This window comes from Lissotriton vulgaris, chromosome 12 (assembly GCF_964263255.1).
Source record: "Lissotriton vulgaris chromosome 12, aLisVul1.2, whole genome shotgun sequence".
NCBI lineage: Eukaryota > Metazoa > Chordata > Amphibia > Caudata > Salamandridae > Lissotriton > Lissotriton vulgaris.
In genome coordinates, this window is record NC_141700.1 from 127,671,320 (window position 1) to 127,691,882 (window position 20,563).

Below are 20,563 nucleotides of genomic sequence, written 5' to 3' on the forward strand. Positions count from 1 at the left end.
TCCTGACTTGTTTTGCCAACGAACAGTTTCGGACAAGGACACAAGATCCCGTAAACAACATTCTTCGATTTGCAATTAGTGAAGGTTTCGTGTCTCCAATGGATACCTTCATGCGAAAAGACAACTCCTTCAACTGTCTGGTCACAACAAGAGCAAGTCCCGCATTTATGATGTCCTAGGACTGGTGTCAATCCAATCATACTCCGTAGAGTTACACCCTCCACCTTTGGAAGTGCCGCCCGAACGATATGATTTGCGATGCTTTTTTCTTTCTTAAAAGCAAATAGTGGGGGCTGTGACAGTGCCTCATCCAGATTCATGCTGGTGAAAGCAGCACCAGGATTAGTTAGGGGAGTTTGCTGCTAGGTCCGAAGGAGGCCATTGTGACAGACGGTAAGTCTGTTTTATTTATTTATTTTTGTCGCCCTCCGCCCGACCCTCGTACATGGTAGCCGCCACTGTAAACAGGCGGATTGCAGAGAACTGGTATCAGGGTAGATTGAGCTACCTAATTGATAAAGAGCCAAAGCAGGAGCTAGACAAGACCCATAGCTCCTCTCTTAATGGTGCGCCGTGTAAGATGCCCCTAAGAGGCGTCAGTGCCGACTCTGGAAGCCGATGGAGCAAGGCTCTGCCACCATCCATATGCAAGAGAATGAGGGCTTGATCAGCATTTCTTGCCAATACCAGGACTAAACAGTTTCACTTTCTTTTTATGAGAGCTGGCATCATGCTGCCTGGTTTCTTGGCACTGCATTTCTTGAGGGTGAGGTTGGTGTCCAGGATAAATGTGACTGGCATTCAGTAAAAGTCGGGGAGTTGAAACCGTCAAAGTTCATGTCATTAAGCCAGGTGTGTACTCTCTCTTTTTTGTAGTTCTTGGAAAATACCAATAATTCTCTTTGTTGGGTTTAGCTTCAGGTAGGTCCTGGCCATCCTGGTCTGGATGATGTGCAGGCAGTGTTTGAGGTGCTAGATATCTGAAGCAGAGGAGGCTTGCGAATAGAGCTATCCATCTTTGACTTAGTAGTGAATCTCGATTGCTGCCATCTGTGAGAAGAGCACCAAGCGACTCCATGTATCGGGGCTGACCTAGTACTTAACAAAGGATTTAAACTGGGTCTGTTCCATGATTTGGAAACAGAAGGAGCACGGTTGGCAGTCTCGTAGATGTTTCTTGCACAACTAGAAGCTTGACTGTCTCAAAGCACTGTGCCACGATGGGTCTACAGGGTAGTTTTATAGAGTCGCCCAAATAAGTGCCACTGGTGACTGATGTCTTGTACACCTTTACCAGTCCAAAGACAGTAACCTCCACAATGTCAGAGCAGGCATAGTGGTCATCTCTGAAGAATGTACAAGACTAATGCAGATTGAAAAAACCTGTAGCTTTACTGAACGTGGACGCCAAACTGTACATGAAAGTGTAGCCAGTATTATTAAACATATTCTTCCATAGACCATGCCACACAGATGAAATTAATTGATTAGCTCATCCTGACAATAAATCGGCAGACAGAAACAATGGTAAAGCAGCACAAATTGCCTTTCGAAAATTAGAAAGTTTTCAACAAAGTAAGCTGGCGCTTTATGTTGAAAGAGCTGCATAAATTAAAACCAAGGAAAGATCCATATGAATGGTTATGGCAGTGGCAGCTGCCAGCTATGGGAGTGATGAGGCGGAAAAAGAACAGTAAATAATGGGACAGAAAACAAAATACATAAATTAAATAAAAGGTCACTTACCTGGCTACACGTCCTCACTGGTGCCGATCGTCTTCTTGCTTCAGCATCAGCCCGGCCAACTTCCTTAACCAATCCTGATGCTGCTATCAAAAGAGTGAGGGCAGCACCAGGATTGGACAGAGCAGGCTGGCTGGACGCTCCTTCAGGCTCTGAAGGCCTGTGTTTGATTGTACCCAGCTTTCTAAGTTACGCATGTCACTGAGGCTGGTGCAAGACAGCCGGCCAAAGTGACATGCGCACTTTGGAGCATCCAGCCAGCCACTACTCCTTTCCTCTGCTGCAGCCTGCATGGCTCTGGGCTCGGGACTGGCGCTGCTGCAAGGGCCCATATTGGAAAAATAAAACGGCAACAAAATATTTTCACCGCAATTTAATTTTTTTTACCAGTGCAGCCCGTAGCAGGGGGGATGACGCTCTCCCGCCCAAGTGTGAAGAAACCACAGCTGGATTACGGCTGGATTTCAATTTAATGGGTCAAAGTCCTGGCTGGTGGGATTTTTTCTTACCCTTTACATTTGCAAAGAGGTACAAGGATGGGCTGCCTTACGTCCCTGTTTCAGTTTGTAATCTCTATTGACTCTCTATGAAGATGAGGGCTCTGGTCCTGTTCTGGGAATTATTTTTGGCGCCACCGAGCATGAGGTTCCACTCTTCACGGACAGGCTGATCTTATCAGTCAACAAACCATTAACCTCAATTTCAAAATAATTAGACATTTTATGCAACTGCATGCAGTCTCCAGCTATAAAACTGTGATAAATCCGAACTACACCCGATTAACTCCACCCATACAAACACAGATTGTGGGGCATAACTGCATTGTATATAAGAGACACCCCAGCGAAATAGTTGGGGTTTCAGTTTTCTCTTTTGGTAAATTTGCGTTACACAGTTACCATTCCTAGTCTAAGAGGAGATATTAACATCTTTGCAGTCTGCAACACTTACAAGTTTCATGGCTCGGACTGCTCTCCGCTAATAAAATGACTACTCCTCTATGCGTTCCAAACTCTTCCTGTATGCATTGAAAAGAGAGTTTTGGGAGAACCCCAGAGAGATCATGGAAAATCAGAGAACTACTGTAGGCACTTAAACTGAAAAATGTCTTACATTTCCTGGTAATCTGGAACTATTACAGAGCAGCCTGGATTGGGCATCCTGGGACTGTGGGCTCCAAGAGAACCCGGAAAACCTGCAACATTAGGGCGAGGAAGGGATCGGGAGATCCGTGGTGTAATGTGGAATGGCTTCTTGGATGTCATAGACCTTAACATTTGAGGTCCAGCCATATCCCATGTACACTCCTTGACATTTGGTAATTCCTGGCAACTATACGAGCATTAACAACCTTTCTGTCCCACCGGTACTTGGGTCCATTTAAACCAGACTTCACTCCAGCGATGGAGAAAAAATCATAACAGATGTGGAGTGAAGGAGACTTCAGTGCCAGAGCGAAGATATTTTTCAGCAAACAGACGAAAAGTGCTGAAAACTGTGGAGGACTGTTTGCATGACCTGAAGGAGGAAGGCTCAAAAACCAAGAAATCTATCACAGGATAATGAAACCTCAAGGGGCAAAGACAGCGACAAGACAAAAATGCCTTTTGAGACAACAATTAATATTTTATCAGCAATGACAGATTTGGTGTCAAAACTGAATCAATTGGTAGCATTCCTAAGGGAAACCAAGGCGAAGACTTAATATTAAGAAAACTGGGAAAAGAAGCACCAAGGGAAACCTAGAAGGTTTCCGGTACTGGTAAGATGAAAAAGAGCACAACTGTTCAGTATAATGGGGTCCTTCATAAAATAACGACAGTGTGGTACCCAACAACAGATAAATGAGGTAGGATTTTTCCTACCTACATTCGGTAGTATTTTTAGGCTTTCAGCCCAAAAACAGCCCAGTGAAAAGGGGCATTGGTGGTCAAAGTGTTGTTGTCTCCCCTTTCCCAAATGATCCCTGCACTGATACTGGGTTTTGGACCCTGACGCATAGGAGTGAGATGCATTTTCAGTATTGTAAGTTAATATTTGTTAATTGTAAGTTAATTGTCCAGCTGTTGCTGGCAGTGAGGATGGGAGTCACAAAGATCTGGAGTCGGCTTCAAGTGTTGAGGCAGACGTAGCTGTAGGAAAGATGGTCCTCAGCAGACTTGAGACATCTGCTCGAGGACAGAAGGGATTCCTCGGTGGCATAGCATCCTGTATTGTTGCGTGTGGATGGGGTTCTTAGTGAATTGGCATACCCTACTAGACCACATCCCTTGCATCTCTGCCTAATGTCCTACAAATTTCTACTCGAAGGACTTTTTGTACAGTTCTGTGTACCCAGTGCCTTGTTTACCAACATCATTCCTTACTTGTGTTCATCCTTTTTAAAGCCGGATGAGTTATTTGTAAAGTGGTGGCTTCGGTGAGAGTTTTTTGCTTTAATTTGAAGGTACAGAGGTATACAACACTTAGATGTTGCATAATTTCTACCTTATTCTATTGTTTTAATTATTGAAATTAACTGGCAAAGACAAACATGTTAAAAAAGGAAAACATAGGGGAATAGACCAGTGCATGGGAGAGAAAAAGGTGGTTTATGAAGGCAGAGATTGCCCCCAAAAGCTCGTCGGACAAGTGCATGGGAGAAGAAAACGTGGTTTACGAAGGCTTAGATTGCCCCCCTAAATTTGTTTCTTAATGTGGTCCACAGGAAATGCACCCTGTCTAGTTGTTCTCCGGAGGTGCTGCCGAAAGCGTTGGAGGGGATTTCTTGAATCCATAAAAGGAAGGTGATTGGCTGTCTCTTCTTTTCTTCTGCGTTTTATTCTCCAAATAATATTTAACAATCGCATTTTCTTTAGGTGATGACCTGTTTACAAATAGTTATGTCTTTCTTTGAGTTTGGTCTCTTGCATTTCACCTGAATGTTGAACATTGCTCTTCAGTCAAAGAACTCTGTGCTGAGCAGGTTGGCAACAAGTCACCGATTATAGGCCTTCGGTTACGGAGAGTCGTGTGCAGGTTGTCCTTTGGATGGCACTGGGATTAAAAAAGCTATTTGGCTCCCCTTTCAAGATGTGATATTTGTGGTAGTGCTACTAAAAGTAACCTAGGGAAAGCCTGAAGGTTCGTCTTTGATCTGGAATTGCAAGCAAATCAGGACCAACAAGGACCTCTGTAATTTTGTTATTCTGAAGCACAGCATTTTCCACAAAATTATAGATTTACTGCCTTTAACACATAATCCACCATATGATGCTTAATTTGCAGATTTAAACAAATATGCGTTTGCTTCTAGCTCAAACCGATCAAAAGTTACTAAAAGAGTGCTATGCTTGGTGCCAGAAAGTGGCAGACCCTTTGCAAAGGTTAGCTGACCATCTTCCAGTAGTAAATTGATCTATTGATGTGTTCGATTGGTAATAATTTCGATGAGACAAAGTAATGTTCCTTAAAATGACAAAGTTGGGAATTAACACTTTTGCATTACACCACATAATTTGACTTTTTGGGCATCATCATTTGGTCCTCCGTTGCTCCATGATAGTCATTATCCAGATTAGTGAAGCCTAAACCTTCTGTAAGGATGCCTCCCTTGGTGCAACATTGGCCGACTGAACATATCTATCAGTTTGTTCATGTTATAAAGTTCTATTCCAGCCCCGGATTCAATTTCTTTGCTACTTGATGATAATCTAAGGGTAGACGTGGCATCAACGCTTAGAGAACACTGCGTCTGAATTGAATTCCAGAGGCCGTTTCATGAATGGGACTTTATCATTTCTTGTGACGTCTTGATTGTGAAGCTGGGATGAAAAGTGATAATATGGAGGTCTTGGTATCACGTGGCGTTTTGTTTAATCGCCCTTATCCACTTTTCGCAGTTAGCATGTGGTTTCCATTCACAGCCGTGTTGCGGTGTGCTGCCAAATACTATTGCAATTACAACACTCCCTCCCCTCCCAGACCACCCCATGCTCTGTCTTCCCCTGGTTTCTGCAATCTAGTATTAACCAGCCCCTTGACTCCCTACCTTTCCTTGTGATCTAGATGCTCCTGCTGCAATAGAAACAATCATTGAAAAGTGGCAGATAGGTTCATGCTACACCAAACGCACTTTACAAAAATAAAAATAAATCTCTAGTGGGTGGAGCGGTGGAAGCGATAGCATGTTAAGTTCCAGGATAATACGTTTAGTGCTCTAACACCATAGGATTATGCACTCTGCAAGTTTAAGGGGTTTAACACTCCCAGGGAACTGTGTTCTGTGCATGAACTTGCTCAGGTCTCTGGCACCAGCCTGTCTTTCTGTGTATTTTTAGGTCGAGCCTGGGCAGGGCATGCGCTGCTCTGCGAGGCATGCTGTATTTGTGTATGTACTTGAAGCTCCGCCCACTCTCCCCCCATATTTATTATAGGCCTGTGTCATTGTCCTTTGTAAATGCTGGCTTTTGATTCCTTAATCATCTTGTTAGTCCCTCCTTAGTACCGCCGTCTTCATTTGTAACCTCCCATGAGGACTGGCCCTTTCACTTCTGTGTTACACTGTGTGTCTTATTTAGTCCTTAAGCACTATTTTCTTTAATGAGTTTCTCCTACTGCCGGTACGACATTATTAGCTACAGCACTCAGCGTGCAATGCACGCTTTCACTTTCCAAGCAGCCCGGGACAATGGCAGGTGCTTCTTTGAAAAGGTCTTGCATTTACAAGAGTTTGAGCTATTAGCATTGAAAATGACAATGCCTTTTATTGATGTGTTAATTAGCAAAACAGATAAATAAAAGGCACTATCATTTACAATGCCAATAGCTTAAACTCTCGCAAATGCGAGACCTATTGCATTGCAACTGCTTGTTCTTTATTCTCTTCTCTTCTGTTTGTAAGGCACTAACACGATCAGGGAGGGTAATAATTGCCATACTGTGGCCCAGATGTAGGTAATAGCAAATTACCGAATGGTAAATACCGAATTTTACCGATTCGGTATTTACTATGTAGGTAATTGCTATGTAGGTAAAATATTCGGTAAAAATACCGAACCGGTAAGATTCGGTAATTACCGATTCGGTAATTACCGAATCTGTATTTGCCATTGATTCCTATGGGCCTTGAAGCCCATAGGATTCCATAGCAAATACCGATTCGGTAATTACGGAATCGGTAAATTTACCGATTTTACAAGGGGGACAGGGTGTCACTTTGACACCCTGTTTCACCCCTGTTTCTGGCTTGTATGCCATGTGACACACATACATGCCCTTAGGGCATGTCTGTGTGCCACATGGCACAGGTGTACATGCACAGATGTGCATGTACACTGGAATTCGTTATTTACCATGGAATAGTATTCCATGGTAAATAACGATTCGGTAAGGGCCTGTGCACTGATTACAGTGCCACCTACATATGGATTTACAGAATCGGTATATTTACCGATTCGGTATTTTACTGATTCTGTAAATTTACCGAATCGGTAAACATACCGATTCTGTAAATATGAGGCCCCCTACATGTCAAATCCCAAATACCGGTCGGTAATGGCTGAAATCGGCTGTTACCGACCGGTATTTGGCGACCTACATCTGGCCCTGTGTGCTGGCACTGGTTGGCTCAGTAAGAAGCTGCCATGCTTGGCATTTAGAAGCTTGCAGTCTTCAAACTGCTACTACCACTGCAGTATTTTGCACCAGCACCGATTCAACACAGTATAGCCACAGAACCCTGTGATGAGGATTCATTCTTCAGGATACAAAACTGTAGTGGTGCATCCTTCAGACCTATTCACTCTTCCCACCACCCGCATATTCCAATAAACATCCAGATAAAATTTGGCCTATAAACCTCAGACCACACTTGCTGCACCCCCTGGTACTCCAGTACTGGGAAACACATACATCTTCGAGTGCTCCTAAAACCTGACCTGCAATTCCCTCGCCACCAACCCCCACCCTACTGTTGTAGAGTAAAAACCGATTTGCCTCATCCAATTCACTCCGGCACGGACCTGCTGAACACCCTTCTAACCCAGTCGTGGAATCCACAAAACTTTGTCCATGGCTCTGTGTATGCGTAGGTATTTCAACAGTCATCGCTCTTCCGTTTCATGGTACCCAAAGGCAAAGCAAGAGCGAGCAAGATATTTCCAACAGAGGTAGAGTGAGTCTAAAAAATACATTCTTTTAATAAGAAATAAAATATTGTACAAATGTCACCAGGTCGGTCGCAAGGAATCACTCTGCTTCTTCTCTGGCATCCTTCACCTAGTCTTAAAATAAATAGCAAAAAAATAGAGCTCTCTGAAACTTCAATGCCCAACATTCAGATTGGTTATTTTGATCCTGCAGTGATTGCAGGTGTGTCTTCTTTGGTGGCTGTGGGGGGCCGGTGGTGGGTGGGGACAACAGTGCAGGAGGCAGGGCGTAGTGTTCTTTGCTGGTGTACCGCAACAGTTCAAAAGGAAGGAGGAGTGACAGCGTGTTGGACTTTAACTGTCTGACCATCTCCATCGATTACAGGAAGATTTGTTACAAGCTTGCCTCGAGTCCGCTTACTCTAAAACCAAAAGCATACAGAGGTGTCACAACCGCTAAAAACACCATGCTCATAGCTAATAATAATAATCCACACTTGTAAAGCGCGAACAATCATCCGTAAGGGTCTCTAGGCGCTGGGGGCCGTCGGGAAGATTATGCAAGCTATTGCCCAGAGTCACATGGTGCTAGGCTAATCTGCCACCGGCACCAGGGATCGAACCGTGACCCCCAGATTCCGGAGTCAGTAGCCCTGGCCGCGGTGCCACACCTCTTCCATCCTAAGCATTTTGTATGACGTCTCTATGTCTAACGAAGTAAAGTCTAAAGCCACATTGCCTTCGTATCACAACACAACTCTGAGGTTTTGCTTGGAATAATCAAAGCTAAAAGCGGATGTTGTCAAGATGTGCTTGTGCTCGGCTTCCAAAGTGAAACCTATTTATAAACAATTTCCCAACAGTGTGTGACCAGCCATAGGAATTTATACAGTTGCTCACCAATAATATGCTTGGAATCACCTCTGTCAGAGACTTGGGGGCTTATCGTTGGTCTTACGGTGGGCCTTCATTGCTCTGTGGAAACGAGTACCCTGATTCGGTTTTGGCATGAGTGTTAAATTTGTATAAGAAGATGCCATATTTGTTTCAAGAGGTAAATATTGGAAAACGTGACGGTATTTGGCATTTGTAGAACATCTTTTGGCAATAAATTGGGAACTTTGCACTTTTAGTTTGTTTATCCAGGTTGTCAGGACATTGGTTGAAAATGGAACGGGAAAGGCGCAATGGGTTGGAGTTGAATATTTGTATGTCACGCACTTGGTCAAAAATTGCAGAGTTTGAGCCCCTGGGCATTACTCTACAGGTTGAGTGAGCTTAACACTCTAGTTTGAATGCACGGGTGTCGTACCGCTGGTGTAAAAAAATATAAATCCAGTATTTGTAAAGCGCACAGCTACCCGGAGGCATCCCGGCGCTGGGGATTTGATTCCTCAATGAAAGTGTCATGTATTTGGTGCAAGGTAAAAGGTTTGGTTTGGTACACTAGTGTCGCAGCACTGGTGTGTTTGCGGGACGGTCTAGTTTGAGTACCTCAGAGTCACGCCATTAGTAGAGGGGAAAAGGGTTTGGTTAGTCATGATATTGGTCTGCAGGGAAAAGTTTGCTTCAATAGCTGAATTTCACCTCACTCGTGTAGACGAATGCTTGGTGTGAGCACTGAGTGGCAGTCTGTTGGTGTAGAAGGAAGGGTGGGTTTAGTGGCTGAGAGCCAAGGTGTTGTCGTAAGGAAGAACACGCTTGATTCATGTACCTGGATGACTGGCTCTTGGTGAAAGGGGATAGGATGTTGTTTGAGTACCTGGTTTTCATGCCACTGTTGTAAAAAGGAAGTGGCTTGGTTTGAGTACCTAGATATCATACCATTTATGTAAGGTAGAAAGGGTTTGGTTGCTGTATGGTGGTACAATGTCCTTGGTGTGGAAAAAGGGTCTGTTTTGTGTTTCCAGTGCTCAGGTCATTGTTTAGGCAGGAGACAACTTTGTATACTCGGATGGAAAATCAAAGGCATAAAGTGGGTACATTATGCCATGGGTCTAAAGGTGAGTTTTGTTTTGAGTGCCTTAATCTCCATTGATTTAGGAGGGAAGTGATTTGTCTGGGGTATGCGGTTATCCTGTTCGGAGGGTAATAAAAGGACTGGAAAAGAATCCCCACAATCTTATTTGTGTGTAAATGCAGCTGTTAATTCATATGCTGGGGGAAGCTGGGGGAAGCGGGTTGAAAGAGCTGCCTGGGTTTGGTGCCTGGACGTAGATGTCCTTGCATTGCTTTTGGGGATAAAGTAGCAATAAGTATGAAAACGGATGATCATTTGTTCCCTATGTCTTGGCTTCATGGCAGCAGTTTTGGGGGTGACATGTCAGAGTTCTCAAACTGACCCATTTCAGATGGGAGTAGCTTATGCAGTAAACTCTTCTTCTGTAATATCCTGATACATGTATTTTTTTTTCTGAAAACAAAAAAGAAAGTAATAGGGTTGTAAAGAAAAAACTGAACTTGGTAACCTACTAACCCAACAACTACCTACCTGTGAACACCACAGGGGATAATGGGTTTCTTATGTATTAATTCTGTTAACACAATGCTACATAACATAGCATTGTGGGCAAGGAACATTACTCATTTCTTTGGAGAACAATGGGTGAAGGCTGAATGCAGAATTGTGTCATTGGTTTATATGCCCGGGAGTTATTGTTTTTTTTACATACCCTATATAGCGTAGGGCTGGGGTCAGAGATTGACCCACAGAGGAAGTCAAAGGCCACCGCCTTATCAACTGCGTGCTTTATCTGCATCATGCTGCTCCTACATGGCTAAAGGAGCCATTCCCATCTCTAAGATGTTCTTCTATAGGAGGATCAGCCATTTCATATGTATTGTTTCTTCTTTTCACATTTTTCAAAACAATACTGCCTGATGCATGTTAGACTTTTAAAACTCTGACCCTTTTCTGACCCCAAATATCCCTCTCTTTAGTTTTAATGCATGTATTTGGGGGGTTGGGAAGATGGAGTCACAGACTGGGAAAGAATAAGTGCATTTGCTTGGTGCTGTGTTTCTCAAAGGACAAACTAAGACCGAATCCTACTGTTTTTTTCTTGCTGGTGCTGGGAGGGAGTGGAAAGAGGAGTGTGAAGAAGAAAGCAAGCATTTAACCTTCTGGGCCCCAATATGCCACGTGTGAGAGTCAGCTACCACGTACCCACTTTCGTATAAGCGATGGACCATAAAAGCATTAGGTCAACATATGTCAGAACAAAGCAGGATGTCCAAAACAGCAGATGCATCTGCCAGTTGTTTCCCACAAGGAGATGAACTTGCCCAAAAGAATTAGGCGTCATGATACTGATAAGGCACCCTAGGAGAAGGCCACATCTTTCTACTTCTTCCATTAAAATCCCACCCATGGAACCTAGCTGTGTCCATTCAAAGTCCTAGTTTCCACCTTCAGCCATAGGAGTTCATTAGCCTGAACAGATGTGCTAGCGGTTTCCATTCACAGTTCAGCTGACTCCCGGTCACCATCACATCTCATCAGCATGGATGGGTTTGGCTAAATCTGGGTCCCTCTGCTGTTGAGATCCTCCCTGTGGTTCTCTTCCTGGGGGCTCAGAGGCTTTTTTGCCAGCATGGTCTGCATCTTCTGTTTGATTAGGAAGAGAAGTATTTTTGGCCTTCAGCTGACCTGGCAGATCTGGTGGTGGCTGGATGTGCCTCTGTGCCACCACGTTCACTTTGACGTCTTCTGGGGCCAAAGGCTCGAGGGGTTCCCACGGTTTCTCCTGTCTATTTTCTCCTGGTGGATTTGGGCCAGGAACAGCATCCTCCTTTGCTGGGACGTCTATCAGTTCCAGAGCTTCGGCCTCATTCAGAATATTTCTTGATATCACTAAAGAGAAGGAGGGAAAGAGGACTCAGTGAGTCAAGAGTGAACAGAAACATCTAGAGGACGAAAACTGGGAATTACAACCAGCATACAGTTTTATGCTGCTTTAATCAGGAAACTTTTATTGAAGGTCTAGTCAAATAAAACGTTCAAGCAGGCCTGCTGGTAGTGAACTAGAAACACGTCCATGCTACACAATAACCACAACATGTTGAGTCACTCACAAGAATGATGATAAATCTTTGAAGGTGGACTGGCCTATCATCCTGAAAAGCCAATAGGGGTGAGGCTGACAATTTCATGTCACATACATGTATGTAAATGTCCTGCTGACCTTTCAGAAGGCACTTGCCTGTCTGTGGCATCTCTCTATTGCCCCAGACACCCTAGACAAAGCCACCACCTATGCTGCATGTCTCTATCCAGCCAAATAACTTGGTTATTGTAGGGTAGCTTCCTGAAGAAAAACCATGAGGGCTATTGTGGCGTGTAGTCCCTACAAACCTATATAGGATCTGCGAGTTTGGACAACATACACTGAGGGTTTGGTGTCCAAACTGATTCCGGACACCCCCACTGAGTATGTTAGCCTGTATACCAGCTAGCTCACAATGCCACTAGAAACCACTTTTACCAAGGAGAGAATAGTTCTTGGCAACTATCGGACATGACAACTCTGATCCCACAGAACCGTGGAAACAGCGCTACTAGTCGCTCAGTCATTCGTGCTCACTTTGTCTCTAAGAGAGATACACAGAATAAACAATGGGATGTTTTACAATAAGTATTTATTGAACCAGCGTCATTCTAGTGTAAAGTAGATGTGCTGACACAATCATTAGACAGTAACAGAAATAGATGATTATAAGCACTGAGTAAATGGATGGTAGATTTCTACCATGGTGCTAAAACGATACAGGCAAGTATAAAAATACATGACAGTAGTAAAAGCGTGCTCCTACGATGCAACCCTAACTAGATGTACCCAAGTGTACCTAGCATGTATGTAGGTGTGTAAGTCAAGAATCCCTCTAGGATGAAGTCAACCCCATTACCTGAAGTGAGACCTTTTTCTGGTCTTGTGGTGGCCACCCCAGAAGGGATGTCAGACCACTGCGAGCTGGAGTTTCTGCATGCAGGAACCTTAGCGTCTCGCGTCAGTGTATCGGCATGGAAGTCCTTTTCTCCTCGCTCTACCCTAGCAAGAGATGGTGTATATATACCCAAAGCAATACCTCCTGGGGATATACCTCGCTGTGTCAGGTCGAACTAGGATGACGGATGGAATAACCATTGTACATAGTTTTTATGCAGGAGATGTTCGGCCTGCTGTCCAGCTGTGATTCCAAGAATCCTCATGCATAATAAATGAGGCTTTGGCCCAGGTCCTCTAGTCATTACCTCAACTAGGTAAAAGGTCTGTCCTAAGAACCGTTAAGTAGTGCAATATGAGGGCAATGTAGGTGAAAGGTGCGATTAGTACCTGAGCCTATAATGGGGTACCTATATGGAATATAACAGTTGTTACCTCCTGTGGGCTTGTATTCATTCTCGCTGAGTGCCGATCTAGATCGAAAAGGGCTGTAGCTTGGAAAGATCAGCAGAGCCAGGGAGAATATGAAGATCTAGAAAAAAATGAATATGTTATTAGCAAGCTAGCAGGTAGGCGGCTTGTTACTTGTTTAACAGTCGTTATAGCATCAAGTCAATATTACTCATTTCATACCCTTGGAAGAATACACATGTGGAGATCCCAGACAAAATTGGAATCCATGATCTGCAGGATAAAAGCTAATGCACAAGAGTTCAAGCCGTTTAGCTACCTTGCAGATCGGCTAAGTAAGAAAAGCAATCTTTCCGGAGGGAAGAGAACTTATTGGTGAAACAAAATTACCAAAACATCCATTCCACTTTCCAATTTGATAAAGAACTGAAGCTTACCAACTCTTTCAAATGTGCTAAGAAGGAACTAAGGTATGAGAGACATGGGCACACATCCGAAACACAGATGCTTTGAGGCATACATTTTAATTGAAACAGTAGATCTTTTAATTTTCTAATGGAAAAGCAATTTGTCGTGAAGAATTTTATACCAACCAAAAATAGAATAGGTTTGTTCCCCATAAACATTTTTTAAATATCAGTAAATGTATTATTTGCTAAAGTTATTTATCAACCAACGGTAGTGATCAGAAATACCTGCTTTTGGATGTACATATATTTATACCTTTTCTTCATCCCCAAATTTTTGAAATTTTCATTAACATTTAAAAATACAAAATATTTTTTCGGCCTCTTTAATGAAATACCCCATCTTTTAAATGGCAACTCTTAGAGCAAATATGAACACCGGAAACATTAGTTCTTCTATCCTCTTTGTTTTGCTTTCAGAACTAAAAGGTTTTGTCTTTTGAAAACTGCCTCTTTGATTTTTCTGACAATTTATTTTGAACCCTAATGCATACACCAGAAACAGTAGTTGATTATGTGTATGTTTAACTTTTCTAATTGAATGTTTCCTACTTGTAAATATACTGCAATTAATCCCAACATAATTCAAGGATTACATTTCGGCCAATGTACACACTAGAAATATTACTTTTGAGTTTTTGTTAGACTAGTCTATAAATACATAAGGAGGTCCCAGACAATTTGAAATTGTTTTGAGACATTGATAAGATGTTCCTCAAACCTAAGATGTGTGTACCAGGGCACATGGGGAATGTGTATAGCATAAGATTTGGAATCGGAGACATCATTTATGTCTGGGCAGCAACAATCCATACAGAGCGGAATGCTGAACACATAAAGCCACTTGGTGGTTGTATCAGTTATTGGGAATTAAGGCTACTCTACCGCATTGAGCAGTGAAGGGGACTTTGTGTCAATTAACTGCTATGTTCAGCAGTTGTTATGATTATGAAGGTTTGTATCTACTAGATATTCCCCTTTTAGGTTACACATGTTAATAATTTAGAAGTGAATGCATATGATTACTATAGAATGCATGTTTATTTTCATGTCATTTTTCTATGCTAATTGACAAATCAAGTGTGCTCAAATATATTCACAGTATTTTATCTAAGTTGACTGTTCTTATTTAAATAGTTGTTATTGAGTTGTGTATAAAGTGGCTGATTTAGAGTTTGGCAAAGCGGGTACTCCTTCGCAATGGCAACGGAGTACTGTCCCCGCCAAACTGAAGGTCCGCTCACGATAGAGCCGACACTCGTTCCATCGCTAACATACTCCTCCAATGTCCCAATGGAGTTAGGGTTGTCGGAGGTTAGGGCGGTCGAACAGGCAGTTTTTATTATGCATCACAGCGGTGAAAAGCCCAGAGGTGAGTGACGGTAAAAATTCTTCAATGACCCCCACATCACAGGAGAAAGCTTCCATGGTGTTCGGGGTCATTCGTTTTTTATTAAAACCCACTTTGGGTTAAACGTTTGACAGGCAGCTGTCATGTTTGAGAGAAAGGCATGTCAAATGTTTGGCTCATTGAGAGGAACTGCAGTGACAGTGGTTCCTGGCAGGGACTACAACTGTCCACTTTGCCAGAGAACAACTCTAAATTCAGAGAATTGGTACTCTAAATAGAGCCCAAAGTTTAATGGAAGGCTGATAAATATGTTTCTCATTTACTGTTCAAAGAAAACAGTCTCACATCAACTCAGTTTAATGTGAGTCCTTCCATTTAGAGTCACAAAAGGGGTGGTGATCATTTATGTTCCATCAACACATACAGAGATATCACACAGCAAAAAGAAGATAAGGAACAGAGGAATTTTCTCTGCACGCAGAGAATCTCGAAGGTTCACAAACATGTTTTAGACTGCTCTAAGCTGCGTCTATCATCACATGGCCAATTTAAGGGATCTATGAACACTGGTGACAATTGAAGGTCCTAGCTCAAACAATTCCTGAAAAGGTCCTTATAAAGAATATGACTAACATGCAAAATGTTCTGGTCAAGACAATCTTGAACCTATTGACCACAGCGTGAATTCCGCAGCGGTAAGAGCATTTTAATCAGTGGGCGGGGTTTGGATGGCCCCTGGCCATCCCCCAGCCGTCCTCAGCATGGAACAGGTTAAAATGTACTCAAGGTGAAGGGCTTCATAGTAATAAAGCCGTGTGCGCGGGGGAAATGGATGAGATATTAAAAGTAAAAGAGACCGAAAGAAAAGTTTTACAAATAAGCCAAGGGTTATTCACACATCTAGAACTTATAATACTAAACAGATGTTAGGGTAAGATTAGCAAGAAACCTATGATACATATACAACTTCAAAATTTGGTTTTACAGCTGCCCAAGCCCATGCACAGTTCTTTAAGATAGTACATTTCCTTGCACACGCAGTGAATGCACAATACTACAAGAAAACACCAGAGGTGAACAAAGGTAAGAGGGACCAAGATGAGAGAATGCACTGCAGAGGAGATACATACGCCTTACATGCAAGTTTATCTGAACCACCCAGAACCCATGGTAAGGCAATATATGGATGCATTTATGTGCTGAGACTGAGAGACACAATTGTGAAATCCTAATTGTGAAGCCTCTGCTGAGTAAGCAAATTTGAGTAAATGTGCATACACCCGCTATAAGATTGACACAAAAACACTCACATCCCCCCTATTTGTATCACTGCTTTGTTTACATTAAAAAATAGTACATTGTTTACTCCTAACCAGAAAGTCTAAATTTTGCTTGCCAAATGTATTTATCTTAGAAACACCCATTTGTACCTGCACGATTTCGTTTAGTGGCCTGGCAGTCCTTTACGTTTTAGTGGTTTTGCTTTACCTCTGACCTCGAAATTTCTATGCAGCAAAATTGTTATTTCTGAACATATTTAAAAAAATGTATCCCACCGTGCAAAAAGTATAGACATTTTGTGATGCATTAGAAACATATAATGTGTGAACGTATGGAATACAGGTGCGTGTGTGAAAACGGTCTCAATATTTTCTTTCCAATCCAATTGTAAATGGTATACATACTAGGATACAGGTGCTGGTCTGAGCTGCCTTCGTGGACGTCTGTTTAATCAGGGTTTGCAGTCTGCGCAGCTGAGTGAGGAGGGATCTGTGGATTGAAAGAAATCACAGCTGGCTTGAAAAGTTTGTTAGTAAGGTTCCAAGCATGTAAATGACCACACACGATTTTGATTCACATTTACAGAATTAACCTGTCATGTTAATAGGTGTTTGTAAACTACCATCATTTGAAATATTGTAGAACTGCAAATTTGCCACCTTCAAAAAACATTTTACTGTGTGAGTGAGGAGAAGGAGAGGTCTTGGAGAGCCCAGGATCATTAAGGAGCAGGCCTTAAGAGCAGCCATAAAGAGGACTCTGATAGGATGAACCCATGGCAATGAGGCGGGGTTTGTGGCAATCACAGTCAGAACTCCTACCACCTGGCTACTAAACAACACAAGCAAAACAATTCTAGGCTACCGCTGATGACTACGAATTTTCAAAACTTCTGTTTAGTTTGAGCTGTGAAGAGCCTACACACATGAGCTATAAATCCAGTCTGTGGAAGGGTTTCCAGCAAGCCTCATCTGTTACCATGTGGTATTGGCTCTTAACCAGGAGACCGTGTGAAGAAAATAAACATCTTGAAACAAACAGCACTGTTTGTGTCAACAGGTACAGAACAATTGAATGGGTACAATTTCCAGTCCACATGTTTGAATAGAGATCACAGAGCAGACAATCAGGAGGGGCGGGATCATAGGAGGCGGGACTCTGGTATTGTTGGGGTTGTTTAACAAATTTAACTTAATAAGAAGCCAGTCTTCAATACCTAGCTTTTCATTAATTAAAACGGAAGCCTGTGCTATTCATACATTCCATGTAGCCTGCAGTCCACATCAGGACACCCTTTGGATGAACAGTGGCACTCTATAAATATAAGAACAAACCAGTGTGTCTGGGTGTGATGGAAGGCAGTGCACATGACTGATATGTTTCAGCTCACAAGAGATTACTGCTCATTTAGAGCCAGCACAACCCTATACTATATGGAAACAGGTTTATGTTACACATACTTTCTCTTATGCCTACATTTGGGGATTGTGATTAATCTTGGTTATTCTGCCCTTTTAACACAAATGTAAAGCATTCAGGGGTTACCCACTATGTGAACTGTGTCCTTTCTCAGCATACAGCAGTTACCCTGTTCCAGCATGATGGCCACGCTCCAGCTTTTCACTAGGCGCTACTCAAGACGGAATAGGTTTAGTCTAATCCAGGGGTCTCCAACAGGTAGATCGGAAGGAATGGGTAGCTCGCCAATACCCTGGAAGTAGCTGCCTTGAGTGCATTTGAGAACAGTACGTAATTCAGAGGATCTAGCATCAATGCAACACCCCTGTGCCTGGTTAGCCAAGGGTGAATTTGGAATCTGTATGCAAGGTATCTTGCAACTGCATGAGCTTGGAATGAGACAGTGAGGTCCCTTAGGCTTCCCATTCTTAGGGTCTGATTTGTAAAGTACTCACACATTATGCTTTTCCAGTTCCTGAACTTTTTTGTGCAGCTCCTGGTTCTGGGCCGAACATGCAGCTACCCTGAAAGAAAAACAGAAGTCAGCAGACAAGAATTGAAAGCTGCACTAAGCTTCAGTGAAGGTGAAAAATAGTAGTCCATCAGCGAAAAAGTATCCCTGGGGTTTGTATCAGTGAGTCGCTGGCAGAAATCTTGATTTACAAACTATTCAGAGTCTGCTACCAGATTACAGCAATGCACGAAGCATCAAACCCTAAGACTTCTCAATTTGCCCAGCCAGTGCTCAATCCCTTCTTCATTTGCAGCACGGATCTGATCAACACATTACAGGCAAGCGACTACTTTTTAGCAGCTTGTCTTACAGAAGGGAGCAAAATGACCATGAAACACAGTGAATCGGTGTACAAAAGGTACAAAACTGGGGGAAAACATTGTTATTCACTTGTGCCACACATTTTCAGCAAAACGCTAAATATGGGACTAATGAAATTTGCAGTGGCGACTTTAGACTCGAAATATTATGAAAAGTGCAAAATTATTGTCTCACCTATTTTCATACAATCAATACAATAAATGAACAGAAAAAATATTTCAAGTTTGAACACGTCACAACAATAATCTCAAACTAGCTCGTAGGGAGACTCTGTATTCTTCAACCACAATAGGTGTGACTATGGCTTCGCAGGCCTGCAAAGAAGAAAGGTGGGGGCAGTAAGCATTTTTAGGTTGAACCTGGGCAGCGCAAGGGCTGTTCTGCGAGGCATGCTGTATTCGAGAATGGTCTTCAAGCTCCGCCCACTTTCCGACCATATTTTTCATTGGCTTGTGTCATTGTCCTTTGTAAATGCTGGCTTCTGATTCGCTAATAGGCTTGTTAGTCCCTCCTTAGCACCACCTTGTCTTGATTGGAAACCTCCAATGAGCACTGGCCCTTTTGCTTCTGTTGTTACACAGTATGTCTTATTTAGTCTGTAAGTACTATTTTCTTTGATGAGTTTCTCTTACTGCAGGCACGACCTGCTTTCCTGCAACATTCAGGACGCCATGCATGCTTTCACTTTCCAAGCAGCCCGGAAAAAATAGGTCTTGCAGTTACGAGAGTTTAAGCTATTGGCATTGTAAAGGACAATCTGCCACATGCATCATGCTAAGCAATTGTGATTCCTTAATAACGTTTATTAAGGAATCGCTATTGAGGAATCGCAATTTCCTCTGCATGTAGTTTTTGCTAAAAAAATAGCGATTCCTTTACATTTACTTATAGTGAGTCGCAAATTGCGATTTGCTATTAGGGAATGCTTTCCCATTCATACCTGTGGGCCTAGAGGCCCATAGGAATGAATGGGAAACCATTCACAATTGCGATACCAAAATTTGTAGTCGCAAATTGCAAATGCAATTTCGAGGGTGCCGGGGGGCCAAAAGGCCACGTTGATGCACCCCCAAAATTGGCATGTATGCACATGGGGCGCACACACATACCCTAAGGGCATGTATGTGCTCCACATGGCACTTAGAAAAATGCAATTGTGTGCATTTTTCTAAGGAATTGCAAATTACCATCAACTTGAAGTTGACGATAATTTACAACTCCTTAATGCATAGTCACATTCTGAGAATGCTTCTTGTATTGCATTTAGGGAATCGCAAATTGTGATTCCTTAACTGCATTCGCAAAATAAGTAATCGCTAATTTTGCAATTACCTATTTTGCGAATGGCTTTGGGCTTGATGCATCTCAAAAGGCTAATTACCGGACACAAAGGGGCCAAATCTGCCCCTTTGTGACCGGTAATTAGCTTGATGCATGTGCCCCAATGCCTTTTATTTATGTGTTAATGATTAAAACAGATAAATAAAAGGTATTTTTATTTTTAATGCCAATTTCGTAAACTCTCGCAAATGTGAGACCTATTGCATTGCAAATGCCTATTTTTTTTTAGCACTGGACACTTATTACAGATTGTTAAGACAGTATGTTGCTCAGCGCTGAAGAACACTGAAATGATACACGCCTTTGTATCAATACAAAATAATAGATGACCACACAACAAACTAGGTTACCTTTTGTGCACTAATGGCAGATTCTGCTGTTAATAAACTACATAGCTCTTGTGAGCCCGAGAGTGCACACAGATCGCTGGCACAGGTGGAACGATCGACAGAGACCTTATTTGTATAAGCGGTCAGAAACTCTGCATCAAGGAATCTGCGCAGGCTGATTAAGGTCTTCCGGGCTAGTTGAGCTTGTTCCACACAGGCATTGGACAGAAGATGTGGAAGCAGGGACTGTGTTAAAGGTCTTACAGTAGCATCTAC

At 42.7% G+C, this 20,563-nt stretch overlaps 1 protein-coding gene across 1 annotated transcript in view; it reads right to left on the reverse strand.

Moving 5' to 3' along the window:
* Window positions 1–7,898: 7,898 nt before the first annotated feature.
* Window positions 7,899–20,563, reverse strand: part of CREB3L4 (cAMP responsive element binding protein 3 like 4) — a 47,511-nt gene continuing 34,846 nt past the window's right edge. The window contains exons 7-10 of the mRNA XM_086947539.1: window positions 18,238–18,306; window positions 16,729–16,813; window positions 13,250–13,346; window positions 7,899–11,724 (exon numbers count right to left, since the gene is read on the reverse strand). Of these exons, the coding sequence (XP_086803665.1) occupies window positions 11,360–11,724; window positions 13,250–13,346; window positions 16,729–16,813; window positions 18,238–18,306 (616 nt within the window). The 3' untranslated portion in view covers window positions 7,899–11,359. The remainder of the gene's footprint in view (window positions 11,725–13,249; window positions 13,347–16,728; window positions 16,814–18,237; window positions 18,307–20,563) is intronic.